The sequence below is a fragment of the Octopus sinensis genome, linkage group LG6 (assembly GCF_006345805.1).
Source record: "Octopus sinensis linkage group LG6, ASM634580v1, whole genome shotgun sequence".
Classification (NCBI taxonomy): Eukaryota; Metazoa; Mollusca; class Cephalopoda; order Octopoda; family Octopodidae; genus Octopus; species Octopus sinensis.
In genome coordinates this window covers 35,550,766-35,578,411 of record NC_043002.1, presented here as the reverse complement: position 1 = coordinate 35,578,411, position 27,646 = coordinate 35,550,766, and the positions used below count along the sequence as shown (strand labels likewise).

Below are 27,646 nucleotides of genomic sequence, written 5' to 3'. Positions count from 1 at the left end.
AACAATGACAATAATAATAATCCTTTCTACTAGAGGAACAAGGCCTAATTTGTTGGTTATATCGACCCGTGTTTCACTGGTACTTAATTTAGCGACCCTGAAAGGATGACCTCAGCAGAATATGAACACAGAATGTAGTGACGGGCGAAATACTTCTAAGCATTTCGTCCAGCACACTGAAGATTCTGCCAGCTCACTGCCTAATGACAATCATAATGAAAGATGGTGTCTTTCAAATTGTCTGAAAATTTTCACTGGTGTCTTTGTGCCTAATCAATCTTGAAAATTTCAGCTTCTGTGTATGGTTCTGATTTTATAAGCATTCAAATTAGGGGGCTGAACCTAATCTGAGGATTTCACAAAATTTGGAGCTATATTTAACCTCTAATATTTAATCAAGCAATTTGAAAGACACAACCTTTCAAGTGTAGTTCAGCATTAGCAGGAATGTCAGAGATAAAGAATGAATAAAGGAGAATAAAGGAAACTGAATCAGTGATAGATAAGACAAACCGACTGGTTCATGTTACTAAAGAAGGAGGAAAGTGAATGAATGAAATTACTGGAAATAAATGTAGAAGAAAGTAGAGAAAGAGAAAGACTGAGAAAAACATAGCTACAGGTGACAGAAGAGGAAATGAGGGCAACAAATTGGCAAAGGGTGATGTAGGGAAAAGGACAAACCGAAAAAGATTTATGGGGTTCCTTTAGCAGGGAAAATGATTGCAAAACACTTGTTGTATTCTTGGTGTGTGTATGTGTATGAAGCACTAAAAGAGGTTATGCTACAAGTAAAAGATATAATTACAGTTACTAAGGAAACAGTCACTCACCTTTTAAGGAACTTGGATCAGGTTTTATCAGATCATCTTCATTCAGGAGGGTATCAGAGTCCAAGAGATCATCATCATCCAAGTCATTAGCAGAGAGGGACCAGATTTTAGCAGTATCAGCCGCAGGTTCAGCTAAAAATAAGAATCAAGACAGCGATCAGTAACATGTAGTATAATGACAGAGAGATGGTGATGAGTGACAGTTAAGACACAAGACAGTGGCTCAGTAAAATGTAATAGTGCTGTAATGGCACACAAAAGTGAGGTAGTAGCATGTGGAAACAAAGCACTGGCAACAATATGTCAAGTGAGATATATGAGCAACTGTGATGTGCGTGTGTGTGTGTGTGTGTGTGTGTATATATATATATATATATATATATATATATATATATATATATATATATCATCATCATCATCATCTTCGTTTAGCATCCGCTTTCCATGCTAGCATGGGTTGGGCGGTTCAACTGGGGTCTGGGAAGCCAGAAGGCTGCACCAGGCCCAGTCTGATCTGGCAATGTTTCTATGGCTGGATGCCCTTCCTAACGCCAACCACTCCGTGAGTGTAGTGGGTGCTTTTTACGTGCCAGACAAGGCTGGCAAACGGCCACGATCGGATGGTGCTTTTTATGTGCCACTGGCACGAGGCCAGTCGGGGCAGCGCTGGCAACGGCCACGTTCGGATGGTTCTCTTTCGTACCACCGGCACTGGTATCACAGCTGCAATTTCCATTGATGTTGATCGATTTCGATTTTATATATATATATATATATATATATATATATATATATATATATATAATATATAGTTACACACACGAGTGAGTGGACAAACAAAAGAAAGTAGCACTCAACACATTTGGTAAGAGTTACATATATTATTTAATAAGTTTGATTCAGACATTTTCCTCCTACAACAACTTGATTCATCATCCCTGTGTGAAACTGGCAGAAGAGATTCACAAATGCAGGTGGGCAAGCAATTTTTAAGAGCATTCTGCTTAAGTTTCCTACTTAGTATCAAAAATCTTTAACAGATCCACAAATGCCGCAAACAGGTTTCTTGTAGTTTTCGTGAAGTGCCATAAAACAAAGAACTTGTCGACTATATCTCAGTAACCTACACTGTGACAGTTTCTTGTATAGACTGAATTCGTCTTTTAAACATTATCACGACCAAGGCTTCACAGCAATAGACAGGAGTACTATACTCCTACAGTCTGAACAAACAGATTTACCTCCCTTACTTTTGTACACAATGGCAATGTTAGCATCATTCCAATATCAAGGGGTAATCTTTCTTATCTCATGGCTCTATGACGTAGCTATGAACGGCACTTGTGCACGGATAACCATTCACCTACCAGATCTCTGCTAGACTGTTATCTAGTTCAAGAATTTCTTGTTATTTTATGGCAGCAATAACTCTAGCAAAAATTGAGGGTCATTTAAGTGGTGGCTCATAGGCATTGCACAAGATTCATCCATGATTGTTGGATCCACCACTTTAAGAATTATTCTGAGCATGCCATCATTGTTGACTGGTCTTTCAGGAAGTGTGTTGTCTGATGACTTGACTGGAACCATAGAAGATCTTTATTGCAGCTCAGAAATTGCGTGTGAGATATCATGCCCTTTTGTATGCATATGGATTTCTTGAGCTTTTATAATCCACTTTTTACAACAGATTCAGCTTCACTCTAATGTATACATCACTGCTTTTTAAGAGTGTGGACAAGAGACTGCCAGAGTTGCTCATTTGACCATGTGCATGTCATTGAGGAGCTTACTAACTGAGAAGTTCACACCAAACTGATTTTCATATTTTTCCCCTTTGATTCCAAAGATTTAATTCACAGAGTGTGGAATTTAAGGAGATCATTTGTTATCTATGCTAGCCACTATGGTGATTAAATGCCACTGAAGCTTTTGGTTTGACAGTTAGAGAGTGATCAAAATCCCTACAAATATTGGAACTACTGAGCTTGCTACAATTGAACCTCTTAATGTTTGGTGCTCCTGAACATCAAACATTAAGGGACACACAATATGACGTATGTTTGTTGTTGTTGCTTAGCTCCAAGTCAATCTTCATCTAACAGACCTATGATCAAAAACATCAAACTTTTGATCATAGGTCTGTTAGATCAGGATCATAACCATCCAGTTCTTTTAAAGGTATGTAGGATTATATTGTCTAATGTGTTTTGATATTATACAAGACAGTAGCTTATGATTTGAGGGAGATTTGGTAACCATTTCTAGCACATCAAGAGAAAACATAGTAGCCCTTTAATAACTCATTAATATCATGCAAGACTGTCCAACATTCAGCTTCCTTTGTTGCATAAGTGAGGAGAACATCTTTGAGGTCACCTATGATGTAGTCAATGAGATTATTAATGTTTGGGCCTGGGATAATTATGCGAAGTTTTGTGTTAGTTTTTCTACTGGAAGATGAGGCTGTGCACTACACACAAAGAAGTCTAGTGCTACTGCTGTTCGTTTTTTTTTCAATACTATAGTTTCCAATCACTTCATCTCGTGTACACTTATTTTCCACTTGCTCATGCATTAAAATCATCCATTAGGAGACTTTGACGGTATCTTAATGCATAACCTGATGTTTGATAGATCCAGTGGCAAGTGAGACCCAAAATAACTAGTACCTATTCCCAGCTGACTACCACAACTACTTCTCTCAGTGTACAGTGTTAGCCTTTCTCTTCCTGAACTCACTAACTAGGCACTATAGTAATGGTTCATAAATACAAAGATATATCCACCAAAGTGAGCATAGTTTCTCTAAGGATCACCACTACTCTGGAACTGCAAAGCACTCAGTAACCATAAGTAGTTATGAAGAAGCATGGCCAGAGTTTTGGTGTGAGACAGCACAATGTCAAGGAAGACTATATTTGCTAAGCAACAGCAGTGAGTTGTAAGCAAAAGAATTGCAAACAAGTGGAAAAGACCAACACACCTAACTCTTCAACTAAGTACTACTGCACTATATACATCATATCATCCAACAAGGTGATGTGTGTCAGACAGGGTTATGTATTGACTGTTGTGCTATTTAATAACTTCAGCTGTATGACTTTATCATAAATGGAGAAGGATGGAACGGGAAGGAGAAAGACTTCTGCCTGACAGAAATATTTTCAATTATAAAAGTCTTCAGTCTTCCACTAAGCTTAAATCTAAACAGATTATTGAGCTACTATGCTGATGACTGAGCTCTGGTGGCTCACACTCCAGAATTCCTTTGGTCCATCATCTCAGGTACAATTACAACTTATAAATGAGTGGGTGAAACTGTTAATGTCCAGAAAAGCAAGACTGACTATCAATGGCATGCTGCACCACTCTTCCTTATCCCCACTTACTTAACAAAACAATAAACAACAATCTACACTTCCCCTGTTCAGATGCCTAGGTAGCACAATTTCCAATGACTATACTATATGAGGAAATTCTAAAATACATCTGACAGGTACCTGTATCCTTTGCAAAGCTCAAAAAGACAGCCTTGTGAAACAACCACTTCAGTTTCCAAACAGATATCAAAACAAACAAATAAAGAAAACCCTTACTTGTCTTGAGTTTTTGACTCAAATTAAGCTTGTTTGTGGAACCAATGGCATAGCTAGGTTTTGCTGCAGACAGATGGACTAAGGAGCTTTCAGCAGGCAAATCACAAAACGCCTTGATGGAATCTACATTAGAATCGGAGAGCTTGACTTCTGGGAGCTGCAAAAGATATACAGTACAGTTTTAAGCTGATATATAAAACTACAAAACTGAATGAGGAAAACTGAATAGCCAAACGTGCAATCATCATCATTATCGTTTAACGTCCGCCTACCATGCTAGCATGGGTTGGACGATTTCACTGAGGACTGGCAAACCAGATGGCTGCACCAGGCTCCAATTTTGATCTGACAGAATTTTTACAGCTGGATGCCCTTCCTAATGCCAACCACTCCGAGAGTAAATAAAAAAAATATTCCTTTAACAATATAGCTGAATCTCTTTAATGATAGCTTTGACCTACAGCTATACAACAATAACATTTATTAATAAGTATACCTAGCACCTTTAACATCCTTAAGTCAAAATTGGAAGACCAAAGGAAGCAGAAATTATAAACGTTGATTTCAAGATGCTGCACCTCACCAAGAAAATGACATAGGACTGCCAACATATGGTGAGATGCTGTGCTGAAAATAATGCAAGCATAGTAAAACGGACATAAAATGATGAGTTGGCCTATGCATTATGCCAAATATATAAAATGTAAGTTTGTAAAGCCACATACAAAAAAAAAATAAATAAACGAATTATTTCCCTTTCCAACTGTTTGACTGAGTTACGAACCTTGTTACAGTCACAGAATCTTTCGTTGCACCAGCTGAGACTTATCAATTTAATGTTACGAATTCTATTTCATACTAAGGTCCCACAATGTGATGTGAACATACAAACAGTCATTTGTGGCTGATATAATATATCGTCCAGCTTAAATTCCCACATCATTCAATGAGAGGAGTTAACTTGCTATGATGTCTCAATGAGCCATCAGTACAAGTCAACCACTCAGAGACCATCTCTCACTACTCTAAAGCCTCAGAAGTATTTCAAAGCAGTCTTACAATCTAATAAAACATTCGCCAGTTGTACAATACTCCTGCTGTTTGCAGCAATAGTTGTTGTTGTTGTTGTTGTTCAATTCCAAATCATTCATGATGAAGCATACCTTATGATCAAAGGTATTCCAGTTTTGACCTCACATTTATTTCCTGTTGACAAAGTGTATCTAGGACAATATTATCCAATGTGTTTCTTTTTCCCTTTTTTTTAAAAAAAATAATAAGGTATGATTTCCTGGAATTTTTCTGGTATTTCTAGTAGGTCAAGCAACAACTTAAAGGTTCCCCTGTTGGGTCTTGTACCAGCATTATCTGTTTATATGTTTATACTTATGCCAGAGTAATAGACAGTAATAACAATCATCACAGGACACCACATGCACACACACATACACACCTCACTCAATAAACAAGATGAGAAAGCCAATTTAGTTACTCGTCACCTGACAATGAGACATGTTATCTTGAGTTATACGCTACTAGCAGCACATAGAAGCTGATTACACAGACACAATAAATGCTTTTAAAAATAACCCTAATAGAAGTCCTCAGCATAACATTTAGAAAAGTAAATAAAACACATCATGCCATTCTGTCGTCAAGTAACAACTCTAAAAAGGATGCAAAATAATTTTCCCATTGCCTTCACCATAACCATAAAAGTACTGGAGCTGAATACAGCAGGCCAACAAAAGCTTGTGGAGATATGGCTCAATACTTGCAGCAGTGAATATTTCCACATTGCCAACAATACAAGCCAACAAGAGAGCCTCTATATGGTCAGTAAAGCAGCAAGAAATACCAGCAAATCTATATTAAATTACACTCCACCATCATAAAAATGGGAAGGAACATACATTAAATATGATATACCTCATGCAAAACAAATTGGTCATGGATGAAAAGCCTTTGATCATAGACCTCCAGGATCAGAGGCAAACAGGAAGCTGAACAACAACTAAATAGAAGACCAAGATAAGCTGTTGTTTCAAGTTCTGATCAATCCAGAAATATCAAACTGATGATCAAAGACATTCCACTCGTGACCATCTTGTCTTTTTAGGTGTATGAGATATTCCCCAGTAGCAAGTGTAAATAGGTACTATGGATGAGTAAAATTAGTTAACCTCAGTAAGAGGAGCACTGTGTAATCAATAAATGTTTTGTTAGCTTTTGATACTAAGTTCAACTCCTATATGCTAGGAGAAGGCAGTACCTTGATTTAGAATCCTAATTATCTTGAGCTGTCTTGGATACAACCCAATTCTGGCTTCAACATCTGAGAGTGCTGCTACTAAACATACAGATATCTAAGACTACATTACAATAACAAAAGCAACATCAAACTCATTTATTGACATGAAGTTATCCAGCAACATACACTGACCTTTGGTCCTCAGAACTGGTTGGTAGCATGCCATCTCTACTCAGTCCCATAAGAGTCAATCATCTTTCCTCTTCCCGTCACTCATACTGCATATACCCTCATTCCCTATCCATAGACCCACCCTTACTGACACTTTACTCAGTCCTTTCTTTCCAGAACATTAGCCTCCTAGGAATTCCTTCCTCTCCACTCATATTTTTCATGGAGCTATCAATCTGTGTTCTTTATAAAGAACAATTGCAGTATTAATGTAATGGGTCTTGAAGGTTCTATGAAGGTCATAGATACAACAACCTTGCTGCAAACCCAAATACCAAGCCATGAAAAACTAAAAGCAAGTCTGTACCTATTGTGATTTTAGTTTTCATCACATGATTTTGATTGTCTCGATTGCTGGTATATGCCTGCAGTGTGACTGTGCGGAGTTCTGTTCTGTTTGCAGACGACATGTTCAGCGCTGATTTTAGTTAGTCTAGAATGTAGCAACACACTGCATAAAATGTTATTGCATTGAAGTTTGGTTTTGCTTACAATTTAGCAATTTTTGTTTGTATTGTATATTGCTGTATTTTTAGTCAATTAAAACCTTTTAAACTTTGATATTCAAGTTTAGGTTTATAACAGTACCACCAAGTAAATATGTTATTTGACTTCAAGAGGTTCCATAATTGTAATGTGGATCAAGATCCACCTCATAACCCTCATGTTACAGGTATGTTTACTTATTTATAAACATTAAAGTTAAGGCCGTGCTGTAACATTGATCTTGTCACAAAGAAAAGACAGAAAAAAGTGAAGAAACTTACCTCAGTGACCTTCACAAATCCTGATAATTTTAAAGATGATATAAGTTGATCTTTGGTCTGTGTGGATTCTGGTGATGAGACTTTGAATATATGAAGCTGAGATGTTGGTTTTAGCACCTGGCACACGCTGGCCAATTGTTCTAGTTCAAATTTAAAGTCTTTTGATAAAACCATACCAAACACAGCAGAGTCAAATTTTGTTCCATCATATTTACCTAGCAACAAAATAAGAATGATTACAATGGTAATAACAAGAATCTTTTACATTTGCACAAGCTTCTCATTACTCTTTAGCATTTAAACAAACCATACTCAGCCCAAATATTCTACTTTGTTTTATGTCCAAAACAGACACATTCAACCTCTTACACCTACCCTACAATGTCTCAAAATATACAATCACATCGTCAAAATGTCAAAGCTACAAGATAATCCAGGATTAATTCAAAACAATGTGAATGAATAAGCATCACATTTGATAATTTGGATGGATGTAGTCAATTTGACAATGGATTTGTAGAATCATTAGAACCAACCTATATCAGGTTCAAGAGTGTTATATTTAACTGTTTTTAATGCAATAAAGTAGCTAAGTTGACTTCACATTCTTATTTTAAAAATCCAAAATATGAATAGGAAAATTTTCATCAAGCACAGATTGTCACAGGTTCTTTATTTAACTGGTAGTTATTTTATTCTGGCCTTCTGCATTCTGAGTTGTGCAGGCACACGCACACACACACACCAGCACTGGTCAAATAAAAACAGTGCAACAGGAATTCTTTATGGTAAAGCTGTTCAATCGAGTTATTCCCCTTTACATTATTATCATCATCGTTTAACGTCCGCTTCCCATGCTGGCATGGGTTGAATGGTTTGACTGAGGACTGGCAATCCAGGCTGTACCAGGATCCAATCTGATCTGGCAAGGGTTCTACAGCTGGATGCCCTGCAAAATATATTATGCCTTTCATTTGTTTCTACATCATATGTATCTCTATCAACCTATTTATCATTTTATATATTCTCTTCTTTTGTTTGTCTCAGTCATTAGACTGGCCATGCTGGGGCACCACCTCAAAGAATTTTAGTTGAAGGAATCAACTCTAGTACTTATTTTTTTTAAGCTTGGTACTTATTCTATTGGTCTCTTTTACTGAACCACTAAGTTACAGTGACACACCAACACTTGTTATGAAGTGGTGGTGGTGGAAGACTCACACACACACACACACACAATATCCACTCACAAAGCTTTGGTCAGCCCGAAGCTATGGAAGGAGACACTTGCCCAAGATACCACAAAGTGGGAATGAACCCAGAGCCGTATGGTTGGGAAGCAAACTTCTTACTACAGAGCTATGCCTGTACCTATATTATATATATGTATCATTGCTATCTAGTAGCCCCTCAAACTCAATATACAACAATGGTCTTTCACCACTTACTTGCAATCTTTAATTACACTCCCTTTGCAATATCCTGTCACTTATATTGTGGCATTTGAACCTCAAGGGTATGACCAGGTACTTGCCACTATCTACATCTCTCTTTTCCTTTGCTCAACCATATCATTTATACTCTGATCCCCTATGATCCTTGTGAGCATGCCTGGCATTTTACCATCTCTATCCTGCTGTCTCCCACTCTCTCTCCTTCTCCTGCACTTCCCTCAGGATGGGCAACCATGTATTTCCTTTGCTGTAGCACACCTGTTGCTGTCTTCATTCCTGATCTTTCTCTCTCCAGCCGGGTAACTTTGTACTTCCTCTTCAGCAAGACACCTATATCTGTCTCACTCTAACCTTTTCATCATCACCTCTTCCAATGCCTCCTCCCCTCTTAAAAGTTTTTTTCTTGCAAGTACTTGGTGACCCAGTCAGTGCAGCTGCCACTTAAAAACACCTAGTCCACACTGTTAAGTGGTTGGTATTTGGAAGGGCATGCAGCTGTAAAAACCTTGCCAAAACTGACTTCACCTGTGCTTGTACCACATAAAAAGCACTAAGTTTACTCTTCTGAGTGGTTGGCATTAGAAAGGGCAACCAGCTGTAAAAACCCTGCCAAAACAGTCACAGAAGTCTGGTGCAGGCTTCAGCCTGGTCGGCTCTTGTGGTATCGTGAACACAGACGTTAAATGATGATGAAGATATATATAAGCCAAGTAAAATCTCTGTCATCCATACATACAGGCTTGTCTTTTACAGGCACTGGTGCCACATAAAATTGACTCATGCTGGTGCATAAACATACCCATGACAGTGGCATGTAGAAAGTAACCAGCACACCCTGCAAAGGGCATCCAGCTGTAGAAACCATGCCACAACAGACAATTGGAGTCTGGCCGGCTCCTATCAAACGATCCAACCCATGCCAGCATGGAAAACAGACATTAAACGATGATGATATATAAAAATTTCATTTTGGTATTAATGCCAAAGTTTACTCTTGTACAGAACATAGACTCCATCAAGTGCCAGGTGGGGAAACCAGAAGTAGTTGATAGCTTCCATTACCTAGGTAACCAAGTCAGGAGCGGGGATGGGTGCTCCAAGAGCATGGCTGCTAGAAAAAGAATAGGTTGGGTAAAATTCAAAGAGCTCTTACCTCTGTTGGTAACAAAGGGCCTCTCCCTCAGAGTAAAAGCTAGATTGTATGATACCTGTGTGTGAACAGCCTCACTACATGACAGTGAAACTTGGGCAGTGATTGCTAAGGACATGTGTAGGCTTGAAAGAAATGAAACTAGTATGCTTTGCTAGATGTGGAATGTTAATGTGCATGTACAACAGAGCGTAAACGTCTTGAGAGAAAAGTTGGGCATAAGAGGCATCAGATGTGGTGTGCAAGAGAGACAACTGCACTGGTATGGTCATATGATGCCTATGGATGTGGACAGCTGTGTGAAATGCAAATCTCTATCAGTGCAAGGAAGTTGTGATAGAGAGGGACCCAGGAAGACATGGGACAAGGTGGTGAAGCATGATCTTAAAATGTTGGGCCTAACGAAGGCAATGCCTAGTGACCGAGACGTTTGGCAATACACTGTGCTTGAGAAGATTCATCAAGCGAAATCATAGTCGTGACAGATACTGGAGTCATGCAACTGGTACCCATGCCAGTGACATATAAAAGCACTCATTATACTCTTGGCACAGTTGGCATTAGGAACAGTAACCAATGGCACAAACCTGTAGCAGAGTGAAAGAATAAAGGCATGTGTGAGAACTAAAAGAGCCTCTACATGATTACTCAATTTCCTAGAAATACTAACCAAATCCCCATCAAATCACACCTTACTAGGAGATCATATATATATATATATACTGGCAGTATCGCCCGGCGTTGCTCGGGTTTGTAAGGGAAATAACTATATAAGCATTTTTAGAGATGTAAAGTATAATAGCCATCTCAATATGGCTAACCACAAAGGGGGGTGTTACTGTAGCTTTTTACGTTCTGAGATTTAATAATACATTTTTAGAGAGCTACTTCCCTTATATAATAGCAAAAAAATGCATTAAAAAATGGGAAAAAAATGATGGTAAATTTTTTTTTAAATCATAGACTCATCGTAGACGCGCACTAATACCCAGAAGGGCTCGATATGAATCACGACTATAAGATACCCACTTTTGGTTACACTGCACCGCAAAATGTGGGAGTAGTTAGGAATCTAAATCGTAGGAGACAGACACACAACTTTAGTTTTATATATAAAGATATATATATATATATATATATGGATGACCTGGGGATAAACAACAACAGTGTCATGCACCAGATTGCACAGAATCTGGAACCTGACAGAACAAACCTATCATCAAAATAGGCATTCCAGTCATGACCACAACAGCTTTATATTCATCAGCAACTGCATTGTTCAAGATGTGATTTGAGAGAAATTTGGTTGCTAGGTCAAGCAACCACACAGAGCAATGGTTCTGGCAAGTGTGCTGCAAAGAATATCTAGGTGTGCTGTGATCTAAAAAAATATAATCTATGGTTTTAGAATACCTATGACTATAAAATTGCTAAATCAAGGTTCAGCTGGTGAGCGCTAATCAACAACCACCACAATTGTGTCGTAATAGGAATAACATATAAAATTAAAATTTTAAGGAAGAGAAGAATGTTAACTTACTTAATTTATTTAAATCTAGTGTTACCACTTTACCAGCAACGCCTGTTGTTGCTTTTAGAAGGTCCGGCAAGCCAGTAAAATAGGTATTGTCTCCCTTGGTTAAAACAAGAATTTGCTGTCCAGATTCTACTGGGAACACTTCAGCAATTATTTCTGCCATGCTGGTGAAAGAAAGAGTAATAAATGATAAATTAAGCATTAATCAATTAATAGATTTTTGTTTAAGACTTAAGAGCAATAAAGGATAAATTAAGCATTAATTAATTAATGGGTTTTATTTCCAGAAGAGACTGGGACAATTGAGAAATCTAACACGTCTTGGAGTATCACAGTGCATCACATACAATAAAACACTGCAAAAAATATGCAAGGCATTCCATTTTCAACCAAATGCAGAAGCGATGTATCTAGATCTGTAGGGATGACTCAAAAGAAGTCAACTAGATACCTATGTGTTATAACCAGGTTGAGTTAAAAGTTTCTTCACATTTCAAGCTTTTATTTATGGTTCAAACAAATTACATTTATTCATCAAAATATATCCCATCATATCGTATTGTGTTGCCACTGTTGTACCAAATCTCAATTCCACACTCATATGGTTTGGCCAGTTTCGAAGCAAAAAATTCCCTACACCCACTTTCAATTTCATCCACATTGTTGAATCTTCATCTGTGCAGGAAATGGACCATGACTTGGAAAAGGTGGTAATCTGATGCAAGGTGGTGCAAGGTCTGGACTGTAGGCAGGGAGATGCAGCACTTCCAGCCTCTCAAGTTACCTACACATTGGCAGTGTGTGCAGGGTACTGACATGCGGTATGGATGCATCTTCAATTGACTAATGGTGGATAGTAGGCTTTCAAAACATCATATACTTGCTGTAGTTGTTGGGCATAAAGGTTAGTTATCACAGCATGACCATCTGGGACAAGCTCAAAGTGCAACACATCCTCAAAATTCCACCAAATATACACAACCTGACTTTCTGTTCAAACCACCCTTGTCTGATAACAAGTTGGAATGAAGCAACTGGTTTCTATTAGGATTGCAAAAATAGATCCATTTTTCATCACCAGCTTCAAACTGACTCCAAAAATAGGCATCTCAAAGATTTAAGATTTGCCAGCAGTTGTCTGCAAATGTTCACACATCATTGAGCCTGTAATTAGCCAGTTCATGAGGAGCTTCTTGAAGCATCTGTTCACAAGGCTGAGGTAACAGAGGTGTCAATTAATGGTGCTTTGTAAAGGACCAAATTCTGCCAACAATGTATGAGTGTTTGGTTGTTATTCAATCATTTCAAGCAAGACGTCATCTTCCACAACAGGTCTCCCTGGCTTTGCCTTGTCTTTGAGGCTGGTGTAATCTTACTTGAAACGTCTGTACCATAAATTTGTTGACAGCTCTTGGGCACTAATGTTTTTTGCTGCACATCACTGATTTTTTTTTGTTGCTGCTGCATTCAGTTATTTTTTCACAGGTAGCATAAAATTCCTCTAATTGCAATTTTCCATCAGTCACTATCAAAGTTGTAATTAAGGAATAAAAAACTAATGTTTATATGTTATATATGAAAATAAAGAATAAACAATTCAGCAACAATTGGACAACAAATTGTCTCAAATTAATGACATAACATGGAGATACAAGTTAGCAAAAATCATTACAGAAAAACCCAAAGAATTTTGGACTCAACCTGATAAGCCTGCATAGAGAGCTGACTGGGACTACTTGAGAGCAACTATACTTGATGTTCACACCAGCTTAATTTTAATAGCAGAAAAATATATATCACCAAGCCATATATTTTTTTTAATATTAGTTCCACCATGATGTGAATATAATAATCCTTTCTACTAAAGGCACAAGGCCTGAAATTTTGGGGGAGGGGACTAGTCAATTACATCAACCCCAGTGTTTTACTGGTACTTAATTTATCAAACCTGAAAGGATGAAAGACAAAGTCAACCTCAGCGGAATTTGAACTCAGAACATAAAGATGGATGAAATGCCACTAAACATTTTGCCTGGTGTGCTAACAATTCTGCCAGCTCACCACCTTTGATGTGAATGTAATAATATATAATAATTAGTATCGTGATTGATAAAGGATTAAACATTTTTGAATTGAAACTCTCCCATAATAGTGTGACCACTAAAACAGATCAAGTGTGAAAGTATGAGTTCAGTACTATAACCATCCAACCTGCCCATTCAATCCAGTATGCATGTCCCAGGATCTAATGGCTACTAGTGGCACTGGGCTTTGCATTTTCAAGATTCGTACAGCAAGTTTCTGTCACCATCATCCTCATCATCGTTTTAACAGCTACCTTTCCCTGCAGAATTTGCTAAGGTAAATTTCTTACAACCAGATGCTGAATTGGCAGTCTTGCAGTATTTTTCCAACTATCTGTGCTCTGTGTTCAAATCCTCCCACGGTCAGCTTTGCCTGTCATCCTTTTGGAATCTGAAGATCCTATATGGACTACTACACTACCTGGCTAACTCTTAGGATCATTTGAAGGAGTACTTTTTTTTGCAAGACCTTTGTTATGACCTGAGAGTAATCCATTCAGTTGTGATATCTTTCTCTTTCACCTCCACCAGCCTAGACAGTCCTATAAAGGGGTCATGAGCATAACATTATCCTTCCTCTTCGGAGAAAGCATTGAAATGAATGTTCCTTTATTTCCAACCTCCACCTTCATTGTTACAGAAGGTATCAAGACAGCAGTATAAAACTTGGCCAAGTCCTTACAACAGACCGTTGTAGTGGTCGTTATATTTCTACTTACGCATAGTTATGGTAGATTTCAATTACAGTACTTTAAAATTAATCTGTCCATCAACTCATCAGTTAGGAAGCCCTTCACCATTACTCTCACTGATAAATATCAACACAATTCTAATGATCAAAGTCGGCAGAGTTATGTCCCCTGCAAAAAGTCGCCCATACAAATACTTAAAATGTGAAAACAATCCGAAATGGCACCCTAATGAATTTTTTTTTTATCATTCCAAACATAATTCTAACTCATACAAAGACTAGTAAATGAAACAGTCTGTAAGTGGTCATTCAACCTACTGGAAATAGCAGCAAAATCTCCCTAAAATCACACTAGACTGAGATTTTCACCACTGATTATCAAAATTGTGTTCGATCAGACTTGACCTGAGACTAAATACCATCATACACAAAAGTCAGTGACTGAAACCAGATTTCCTTCAACCCAAAATTAATCACATTAGTTACCCACTATCAATTGTAAATATGACTGCCTTGTATAGGGGGGGGGGAGAAAATAAGCGAGGAAAAAATGAGTAATTTCTTATTTCTCATTATTTTCTTCTTGCTTGTTTGAAATCTTTACAGTGAAAGTATTGCATCATCTTTAAGTGAAAAAATTGGTCAGTGTAGATGTTATTGTTGAAGATTGAGAGAGTCCAAAACATAGTCAGGTGGCAGGTCCACTTTTTCAAAAATTTTTTTCTCATCTTTGATCTGATTGTAATTAAGGTAACTAATAAAAAAAAATCTGGATAATTTTGTGTTTAACAATCAATATTCTTTTCTTTCTTGGATTCCAAGTCAATTTTCTCCCACACTAATGTCTAATTTGATCATTTTCAAGTTGCAAAAAGTGATTTCTAAAATGAAGTAATATGAGTAATGACTAATTTCAATAATTTCTTCTCTTTAACTGCATGGTGCATAAATATATTGGTAAAAGAGCCACTTCAGAAGATCATGAAGAAGCTATAGAGAATATTTTATGGTGAAGTTTTTATATATTTAGTCATGTTTTGTTAATTTCATATCATGTGCCATTTTCCATGATCCTCTTTCATTTGACCTAGACAGTTTAAATTTTTTTCACATTACTGATCTTTCTGATATCTAGGGATGGTTATTGAGTTTGTTTTCAAATGGGATTCTCGAGAACAGAAGCGGCATATATACCTAATCTTGGCTTACTCATTTTTCGCCAGCTAAATTTGTATTTTATAAGCTCAAAGAAAATGATAATTTTCTGAAATCACTATATTAAATCATGTTATGTATTTAATGCACTTAGAGGTCATTTGCTTAGCTGATATAGATTTTCTAAGGTAGTGAACATATTAAATGATTTTGATGACAATAACATTCTAATAACACTGTCCACTATGTTATCAGAAAATTATTGTCACCAAATCAGTGGGCCAAAGTATTTGCTATATTCTCTGCTTAATGCTATCAAACCCTGTTATAACCTAAGAGGCTCTGTGCCAAATTGATCATATAAGTGACTTTCATTGCATTTTCTTTTAAATGATTACAAAACCACTATTTATTTATCTACAAAAAAATGTATAGTTGACTAAATAAACACTAGCATTTTACTAGCATTCATTCTAATAAGTAAGAAGAGGAATGAAAGGCAACAGCAATTCAGGTGAAACTTGAACTCCAACAATCAAATTTTATCTTTTATGAATATATGAACATTGATTGAATTAAATTAACCAAGACTCAAAGAGTTTGAATAAAAAAAAAAAAGAAAAAGCTACAATACAACAATTTTTACTTCTAGCTATAAAAAAATTTTGAATGTGTTTTTATGTTATAAACAAAGCTACTTTTTAGAGGGCATGAAAAGTTATCAACAATTTTGACTTCCAACTACTCTTACTCACCCTTATAAAATGTTGGGTAGCCTTGTATACCCTCTATAAGCAAGCCACATGGGCTTGCTCTTCCATCACACTTTAGCCTCTCAACACTTGGCATAGAACTTCACCTCTCAAACACTGACTGCCCCTTTAGTCCAGGAGGTTTTTTTTCTTTTAACCCCATTTCCTTCTCACTAGTGCCAGTGGCATGCAAAAAAGCACCCAGTACACTCTTTAGAGTGGCTGGCATTAGGAAAGATATCTAGCCATAGCAACCATGCCAAAGCAGACACAGGAGCTCCATGCAGTCATGCAACTCCCCAGATTCTGTTAAACTATCCAACTCATGCCAGCATGGCATATGGACATTAAATTATGATAGTGATGATGAGCCATCTCTGCAAATTGATAGAAGTCAAACTGTAAAATTTTCCACTAGGCTTCTTAAACTGAGAAGTGAGGTTTCTAGATTGGAGAGCAAGAGGGAAAAGAAAAGAAATTTAAACTAATAAACATATGAGCAAAATTTTATTACAGGTAAGAAAATATACTGTGTATATATTCATAATATATCTTTATAAATATCCTAATTTTTTATGTCTACTCCCGAACAAAACTGTATGTCAACTTAATGATTCTATCATCATTACACAGCTATGCTTAGGAATTCTAATAATAATAAAACAAGTCTGGTGTTGCCTTCCATACATACCAAACCAATTAAAATAAAATTTATTAGTCATTGAGTTAATGCCTTTTCCTCACATATAAATATTTCCAACTAGATCTTTTGTTTGCTACATTAAAGATTAACTTGCTTTTCATGCAGATGGCATTTACAAGTAATTAACTTCAGTGATTCAATTTTTTATTATACAATTTTAATTATAGATTATATTAATATATATTACATAACATTACATTGATACATATGCAAATGTGGCTGTGTAGTTAAAAAACTTGTTTCCTAACCATAAGGGTCTTGGTTTCAGTTTTACTGTGCAACAGCTTGGGCAAGTGTGTCTACTCTAGCCTTGGGCCAACTAAAGCCTTGTGAGGGGATTTGGTAGCTAAAACTGAAAGAAGCCTGTCATGCATGTGTGTGTGTATGTGTACCATCACATGATGCTTGTAAATGAGCATCAGCAATCATATGAGCGAAATTGCTCATTTACAGTCCTCTGTAAAAACCTGTCTATGGAAAAATATATATATATCATGTATATTGTCATGTTGCCAATTAAACATATGCACTAGTTGTGTTTCGCTTCTATCTTATTAGCAACGAAACACATATTTAGTTGATAAATATATTAATTAACTGAATAATTAGTTTGTCAAAGTTATGCTACCATGGAAAGCAGACGTTAAATGATGATGATAATGATGATTTCATCACAGCATCATCACTGACCATGTGTCCCTCATGTACCAATATATGTACTAAAAAGTAAGAAAGAAGTGCTATCACAAAGGAGACACATGAGGGATATATTGGTTTCAAATTTTATCACAGGGCCAGGAATTTTGGGGAAGGGTCTAAGTCAATTATATCAACTCTGGCCCAGTGCCCAACTGGTACTTTATTTTATAGACCCTAAGAGGATAAAAGGCAAAGATGACCTCAGCAGAATTTGAACCCAGAACGTAAAGATAGACGAAATGCCACTTAGCATTTTGCCTGACATGCTAACAATTCTGCCAACTCACCACTTTGTGTGAGGGATATACAGGAATGGGCAAAAGTAGGTATGCAGTTGCTTAATATGAGTGAAAAGTTCTTTTCATTTCTTTATTTCTATTTTAAAACCTAAGCGATTTATAAGTTGACTAAGGGATCTGCCTCTGGAAGCCCTCTTCTTTTTATTTCTGGGTACTTTCAGTGAATGCTTGACTCACTCATATTAAGCAAAAGAACTTTGACAAACCAATTAATTTCGTTAGGAGGGAAGGCAGTGCCACTAACATTTTACCAGGCTTCTGAGACAGACACTCAAGGTGTCAGCTGGTCACATTAAACTAAGATTAAGTGCATCACCCAAATAGAGCCTTGGCAAGATTTGAACACAGAATGCAATGAACCAGAACAAATACCACAAGGTATCTAGTCGTCTTACAATTTCACTGATTCACTTCACTGCCCTGAAGTGATATAGTTTTACTGAGCTTGAAATGTTGAAAGATAAAGTAGGATTTGTACTCAAAGTGTATAAATTTGAAACAACATAACATGTGGCATTTTATCCCAAGCTTTAATGACTGCCAATTTGATTATTAATTGATAATAAAACAGAAATGAAATATTGCCAATGCATGTGTTTTAGTAACAGTACAACTCTCTGAAAGTACAACAGTATCTAATTAAACAAGTGACTCCACATCAAGGATCTTGCAAGATATGAAATATCTCATCATCATCATTCAACATCCAGCTTCCATAGTGGCATAAACTGGGTGTTATAACAGCATCTAATGAATGAGAGGACTGCATCATGCACCAGTATGCGCTTTCCAACACCAACCATTTTACAGAGTGTACTGGGTGCTTTTTTTATGGTACCAGCACTAGTGATGACTACCTTGTAATTTTCAAGTACAAGGCCTTAAAGTGATCACTGTAAATGGGTAATGAGAGAATGACAAGTTAGAGGAGAGTCTGGGGAAGTACGGCAGGAAACAAGAGAGAAAAGTGATAAGTGCAAAAGCATCACAAATGAGGAAGCAGTGGAGAGGACAGAGAGAGAGGAGTCAAGGAAAACAAAGGTTAATGAACAATCTCTCCACTCACAGCACACTCTCTCCCAAGTTACCTCTATTGCCATCCAACACCTCCTCTTACCTTTATCTCATTACCTGCCCTTACACCTTAACATTAATAAATACATTTGTGAAAAGAATATTGATGATGATAGCTCATTTTCAGATCATGTAAACCCATGCAAACTGAATACACTTTTTCAAAAATGATGCATTGTTTACTTAAGTTTAAATATTGTTGATTAACTGTATATATCAGTCACAACCCATCAAGCAGACAAATGATCAAATGCAACCCATCCATGATCATCCTGTTTTACTAGCTAACAAAGAACTTCTATGTCTTGACTTAACCTGCAAGGAGATATAAGCAAAATTTCTTCAAATTATACACTACTGTCTTTATAAAAGAAAGACACCTAGTCATACCTGTTTGACTTTAATTTTTAATATTCTGAAAAAAGTTTAATCAAACTTATCTAGAAAGTGTAGATCTATTAAAATATAGAAAGCAATTATATTTTAACCTGTTTCTAAGATTTTATAACTCTGGATCATACAATTTTTATGACTAGTAAATTCTTTTAAAAATTACTCGATAAGTTAAAAGTTACGAGGGGTGTTCAATAAGTAATGCCCCTGACCCACTTCCCATAGCAGTAGAGCAACGAAACTTGGAACAGTTATTAGTCTTTTTCTACATAGGAACCACCCAGAGTTACGCATTTCTCCCATCGTTTGATGCAGCTCTGAAGACCGTTTTTGTAGAAGACCCCAGCTTGGTCCTCCAACCACGACGTGACTTCAGAAATCAAGGCTGCATCATCTGGGAAACGCTTTCCTTTCAAAAACAACTTCATGGCTGGGAAGAGGTGAAAATCAGAGGGTGCAAGGTCAGGAGAGGGTGCAAGGTCAACATTGTATCTAAACTAAATCCTCATTAACTTAAGAAATGTATGCCTTTCTGAAAACTCCTCAAATATGATAAGACTGTTGCCCAACATTTGTAATTCAAGAGTAGTCACTTGTAATTTCTTCTTAAAGCATACCTAATCGGAATTGATCTGATAATATACTGTTTACTCAATGATATAAGCTGAAAGTTTACATTCTTGCAATTAGCCATGCAATTCTGTTTGAGGGGTAACAACTTATGTTTAAAACCTAACTGAAACTTTCCTACCAAAATGATAAGCACCAAAGGATCTATAAAAAAAATTCAAATAAATTAAAACAAATATTTCATTTGGTGATTCCTACATCATGTAAATGACTTCACAAAAGCCTCTCCAGATTTTAACTGTGCTTTAGAATTTTGTTAATAAGGGATCAGGTTAGTATTAAGCTGGTTGGGGACCCTTAACATAATTCTTAAGTAGAATCAATGTAGTACCAGTCCTTGAATTACAGGTGTGGTTCATGAACAAGCTTTCACAGGTGATTCCATCTACATAATTTCACTCATGATTGTAAACCAAACTCCTTAACTACAGGTCAATACACCCAGCTACATATCTGTTATAAATAAAAAAAAAAGATTACATTTGTTAAAAAGATTGCTTTCAGCCTTGAACACTAACAAACTTTCAACTTAAAACTTATGTTCATAACAAAACCTAAACAATTTTTGTGGTAGTAAAAATTTTAAAGTAAAAGCTCGATTATAGGATTTACATGATGAAATAATATTACTTTGTCTATTTTCTGCAATAGTATAAAGTTTTCATCTTTATCAGGTGGGGAAAATTGATTGCTTGAAGTTTATGCTATTCTGAAAAGCCAAGTTTCATAAGAGAGTTGAAACAAATCTTACATTTATTAATATAGTTGTCAGTCATTGGACTTTGCAATGTTAGGGGAATGAACTGAAACCTAGTGCAGATATAAATACTGCAATATTATAAACTCTCAAATGACAAAAAAAAATGATAATAATAAACAATTCACTTCAGACATTTAAGTCTTCAAGTGCATATTATATTTTAGTTTGGTGGAGAGGATGATTCAATCACTGAGATTTTAAATGAAAATATTACTTTGCTTTTTATTTCCTGAATTTTCGACCAAATGGCTGACAGCTATTATTACATAACACAATTATGTTTATGTAATAACAGATGTATCAGTGTCAAGGAGTGGAAAAGATTATAGTTGAAAAAGGTGAAAGAGCTAAAAAAAAAAAAAGTGGTGGCCTGAGTCAGCAAAAATTATACAGTGAATTTGATGTGTATATGGCAAAAGGGAGGAGACGAATCTAATGTTTGAACTTTAAAAAAAAGTTTCGTTTTCTCTTTCAGATGAAAGGGCGACCCTCCAAAACGTCAGATTCTTTTTCTCCCCCAGTATACGAACTTATAATCCAAACATATAAGCTTCACTAATTAAGAGTTGCCACACAGTAACCATTTCGATAGTCCTTAAGTTTTTGACACAAAAACCATTGAAAAAAACCTCGAAGGTGATGTACACATTTGAACGTTTTAAAGATACTAAACCAAAATTAACGATATTTATATTTATTTTAACACCACAGAAAAAAAAATAGGTGGCTGTGAACTCTGGTAACCTTCTCAGTATTTTGACAACTTTAAAATCGATAGGGGGGTTTTGAGAGGAGAGAAAAAAATGATGCTGTTTACAAATATGCACGTAATTGAGACATACTAGATGGTCCTTACACAATGACTGCTAATTCAAAATATTCTTACGCAGTGGATTAGTCAATGAAGACGGCGTCCAAAACCTTTATTAGGGCCTTATTAGAAGGTGGAAGGAAAGAATGGGAAATTATCCCCAGGCAGGAGAAATGCCCATCCCCACCAAATTCTTGCGAAGTGAAACTTATCAAACGCAACCAAGAACTAAGTGAAGGTGAAATGAATACAACCAAGAACCAAGTGATGGTGCGATGAATAGTTTACCATCTATAATACGCAATACGAACAGAAGCCAATTAAAAAACAAAACAGACACATGTAAGAATTTCATATCTTGTCACCTATACAAGAACAATCTGGGAGTCAATATTCACTAATTACGTGTCATATATATATATATATATATATATATATACACACACACACACAATTTGTATGTGTGTGTGTGCATAAAGTGGATAAATAATCGTTATCTTATTCTTACAATTTATGTTCGTAGTGTATAATGCAAAAAAAACACCAACATTTTTGCACATTTTAGTTAACTAGTGTATCAATACTGTATACAATAATTTCATTATTATTATTATTATCAAAATATCTGGAGGTATAAATGCAATTATATATATCGTTAGATCAAAAGAGTCTATATCATTAGATCAATAAAACACTACTTCTATCACTTACCTGATTAATAGTAAAGGTGTGTGTGGAAGATAAATATAGAAGTTACCTCTGACATGTGCAGGTATTAAAAGTCAAGTAGTGAGAAGAACGGAAGTTACAACTGTTCAGAAGTAAATATTTATTTTTGTAATATTTCCCAAAATCATCGTGAAATATAAAACACGACGAAACGAAATGAAGTAAAAAAAAAAAAAATGATGTTCCGAAGATATTATAGAGGTGATGTGAAACGTTTGTTAAACATGGATTTAACATTTTTCAAAATTCTATCCCTATTTGCTTTGAACTGAAGCATACTATAAAATGTGGAAAAATCTCGAAAAAAAAGGGAAAGAAAATTTCGATTTATGTGCGACATCTATTCACCTATTCCACATTTTGGAACACTTGTAATCCTCATTTTTAGAGACATATAGGACCAAATAGCAACAGCAACCCGTAGTATAGGGCAGGAGGGAGAGAAATTTTATTCACTGAAACCTTTGCGCATTAAAAAGATATTAGAAATGATGGGCGAAGGTAAAGAATACGCACACCCGGTGTTTAGGGGGTAATTTTTCAGAGTAACACCTGCACGATTTTCACTAAGGGGGGGGGGGACTCGGATTTTTTGCGTGGAATCAAGTACCCAGACTTCCTAATATGCTGCAAATCCCTTATTTTGGTTCGGGAAAAAAAGGTGCCCAAGGTGGGTGGGACCCCACCCCCGGTCCTGGATTCATTGGGAATTTTTTTTCTTTCGTTGAATGAATTCCTATGACATCCTATTATGCGACAAAACTCTTTTGGGGGTGCGAAAAACGGAGTGCCGTGAGGTGGAAGCCTCGGAAATTTCACTCACCCCTACCCTCATTGATCTTTTTACCAGCACGATTTCACTAAGGAAAAAAATTTTCCCGATGAATCCAGGACGGGTTTCCCTAACCCTGAAAAGATCAATGGGGATGGGGTGCGGTGGATGAAATTTCCGAGGCTTCTACCTCACCCCGCTTTTTGGAGCCCAAAAAGGGTTTTGTAGCATATTAGGATGTCACAGGAATTCATTCAACAAAAAAAATTCCAATGAATCCGGGACCTGGAGGGGGGAATGTCCCCTTTTCCGAACCAAAATAAGGGATTCGCAGCATATTAGAAGGTCAGGGTTCTTGATTCCACACAAAAAATCCAAGTTTTTTTTTTTCTTTGTGAAAATCGTGGTAGTATTACTTTGAAAAATTACCGTTTAGGGTTAGGGTTTTTGTTACGCCGAAAACGGACAGTATGCATATTCTTTACCTCTACCAAAATGACGTGCGACAACAACAACAAATGATAATGGATTTTTCTATTTTTAGAAATCTTGTTATTATGAATCGGAAGATGAGAACACACTCCCTCTCTTACACATGCACACATACAAAAAAGAGGTATATGAAAGATAATGGATGTTAGTGTGTGTTTGTGTGCGCATACATGCACACAAATACGCACACGTACATCCACTATCTTTCATATACACGTACATGCATCTTTCCCTTTCTCCTCTCACTTCAAAGCAAATGTTACCTTCCACGGTTCATGACAACAAAAGTAAATAAATAAAAAATTTATGGGAATTAATGAACAATCAACTGATCGAATTTGACAATTATGCTGCTAAAGATGAAAGAATGCCCCCAAAAGGTGTGTAATCAGTAAAGATAACAAAAAAAAATCCAAACAAGGAAAATTCCCCAAAAGGGAGGAGACTTCTGAGAGCTACACTTGGAAAACCCCAAAAGCCACAGTTGATCTGACAACAAGGGCAAGTAACTGCTACTTGTGCTTCAACATACAGGCATATGCTCAGTGTAGACCTAGTCACTCGAGCCATGCTCACCACTCTCACCCACTCTTACTGGGAAACAGCATTCCTCTCTCCACCCCCACTTACCTTTTCAAGTTACACCTGAAAAGTTTCCAAAGAGGTGAGTGTCTGTCCTCAGCCCTTTGAATCTAATCCATCAAACAACCACCAGATAAATAAATACTATCTATACTTCCCTGCCAAAGGAATGTGACTGGACGATCTTCACAATGGACTGTGATATGGGTGGGGGCATAATACACCTATCTTGCAGCGTTGATCCTTTCCAGACGTAGGAACCCTCCCTGCCTAACTTCTGGCCAGAACCTAACAATAAATTTCCTCAACTCACACAGCCACATATATTTGTCTAGTACGACAGCCCTCCCAAAAAAGAGTCCCACGCTGGTCGTGCATCTTCTCACATGACCTCCCTCTCTCCTTTTCTTCTAGCAAGGTTTCTCAGTCGTTCACATGACGTCACTGACCCTATATTCGTGACCACCTCAGCCCCACCCCATAACTGTGATCTCAAAGATCACCTCATCACCTCACTCCATGTCAAAGTCTGCCATCCACCAGGGTAGACATCTCACCTGCTGTAACCTCCATGGAGATGGCACACTGCTGGCATCTTCTCCTCCCCCTCCTTCGTCAAATCTTTCCTCAACTTTGACCCGCTAATAAAATATCTAGATATTTTTTTGGTGTTCAACTATCCAAATTCTTTTCTCTGTTGGGTTTCTAGTCATTTTTTTTTTTTTTTCCACACTAATGTCTAATTTGATAATTTTCAATCTTCAAAAACTGATGTATAAACTGGGGCAAAATGAGTAAGACTAATTTCAATAATATCTTCTCTTCAACTGCATAGTGCATAAATGTACCAGGAAGAGAGCCAGGTGGGATTCTCTTTAAGTTACCCTCATATAACTTTTTTTTTATTTTGGGGAATTTTCTGAAAATTTTTGTGAATCTGTATTCTACACAAGAATTCAGGCAATTATGAAAAAACCTCAAAAAATTTTGTCTTATCTAAGGACTATTTAGCTGTTATTTTGAGCACATCTCACGACCATTTGATACTTGCCTTCTTTCTTTGTCATGTCACTCTTACGTAATGATGATACTTTTCAATATCTTTCTCCCCATAAACACATTTAATGGTCTATTGCTGAGATTTAAGTAAATAAATTCGAACTATCTGTGATTTAAAAATAAAAATTCAAAAGATTTTTCTTAAATCTTTTTCATAATTGTACGAAGTCTCGTGTGTGGAACACAAATTCACAAATATGTTTTGAAAATTCAAAAAAATCAAACAGTTATGAAGGGTTATATGGAGTGTTTAAACCAGAATTCTGCCAAGAGCCACTCCAGCAGATCATGAAGAAGCTATAGAGAATATTTTATGCTGAGTTTTGTGATTTACACAACTAATTATTAATGTGGTGTGTACGTATCATTAAAGCAAATCACCCCCAACAGTATAATCAAGTCTTGAACATCCTTGTTAGTGCAGTAAAAGAGCAGGTAATATCATCAGTGTGATGAAATGAACATCAAGTGTATCCGATTGTTTGTCACAGGGAAGGAGAGAAAATGCAATGCAGGATTGTAAACAAAGGAAAGCCAAGGCCCAAACTTCTGAATGACACCAAAGACAGGATGATACAGATTGATTTGTAAAAAGCACTTGTTTTTTCCAAGTCATATTGCAACATCCTGGCCTGATGATACAGTCTCGCTTGACATACAAGTTTCGATGGTGGAGGTGGCATTGGATTTGGAAATCAATACAAGAGAGGACTCATAAAAGGAAGTGCCTTAAATGTGAGAGATTTGGGAAATAGTGTTAGGAAAAGCAATGGCAGTGTACAGAACTTCTTGAGATGGGATGTTGTGGGGTTTGTAATTGTTTCACTACATTCTACTTGGTTGACATTAGATTTATAAGCGACTAGCAGATATACCCGGCATTGCTCGGGATTAAAATGACATAGTTATTTATTCTTTTACTTGTTACAGTCATTTGACTGTGGCCATGCTGGAGCACCGCCATTAGTTGAACAAATCGACAAATTGTGCCTTTCGAAACACGTGTAGAATGCAATAAAACGATTTCTGTTCAATCTTCGTTCAACTCCATTTCTTCAATTCACGAATAATATTAAAATTCAATTATCCGCACCAACGCACGGTTGCAACACCATATGGTTGTACCTCCAACCGTGCTGTCTTCTGCTGTGATTTTTGCTACCAAGGTATCGGTTAAACACACCAACATCGGTTGTCAAGCAATGGTGGGGGTACAAAAACAGACACACACACTCACACAAATATACATGTATGTATGACAGGCTTCTTTCAGTTTCCACCTATCAAATCCACTCACAAGGCTTTGGTTGGCCCAAGACTATAGTATATATATATATATATATATATACACACATATATATATATACACACACACACATATATATATATATGTATGTATGTATGTATATATACACACTCACATATATATATTAGAAGAAATGAGGTACTCAGAAATTTGGATGGTTTTATATTTACAGATATTTATTTGTACATTACATGTTTTTATACATCATATAACTTATATCATATATCATATATTAGCGCTTTCGTCCATTCTGGTGGATTTTTCAAATGGAACTAAGTTCCTGTGGAAAAATTTTGACCATTTTATAGTGTTATTGAGTGTGTAGTGATGGGGAGGGATATAAGATAGTACAAGAGGGTGAAGCCCATGTAGCATGGCCGTTCGTACACATGCGTTATACAGTCTACCTTTTACTCTGAGTAAGAGGCCCTTTGTCACCAGCAGAGGTAGGAGCTCTCTGAACTTTGCCCAGGCTATTCTTATTCTAGCAGCGTCCTCGCATTTGGCAGAATTCATAAACAAACAATAGCCTTCAACCTGCATACTCTACACCATCATTTTCATGCATTATAAGAAACCTACCTTACATAGGAGATAAACCCTATGTAGGGGTGGGGATGGCATTAAGCCTTTAGAAATGTTCATGGGAGACAACCAAAGGATGACAGAGGAATGCGACTTCTGGTACAGGTGGTGGGGGTCGGAAGGTGGGAGTACCACGAAATAGCAAAATTAGGGAAAAGCATCTTCTGGGTTCGTATTCTTTCAGCGGAGTTATTAAAATGAAGTAGTAGAATCCAAGTCCATGCGCTAGTTTATATAGGATTTGGTGG

At 36.7% G+C, this 27,646-nt stretch overlaps 1 protein-coding gene across 1 annotated transcript in view; it reads right to left on the bottom strand.

Annotated features, from left to right (window-relative positions):
• Positions 1 to 22,773, bottom strand: part of LOC115213504 (anamorsin) — a 50,330-nt gene extending 27,557 nt beyond the window's left edge. The window contains exons 1-5 of the mRNA XM_029782511.2: positions 22,631 to 22,773; positions 11,826 to 11,986; positions 7,682 to 7,896; positions 4,433 to 4,589; positions 834 to 965 (exon numbers count right to left, since the gene is read on the bottom strand). Coding sequence (XP_029638371.1) covers positions 834 to 965; positions 4,433 to 4,589; positions 7,682 to 7,896; positions 11,826 to 11,985 — 664 coding nt within the window. The 5' untranslated portion in view covers position 11,986; positions 22,631 to 22,773. The remainder of the gene's footprint in view (positions 1 to 833; positions 966 to 4,432; positions 4,590 to 7,681; positions 7,897 to 11,825; positions 11,987 to 22,630) is intronic.
• Positions 22,774 to 27,646: the final 4,873 nt, after the last annotated feature.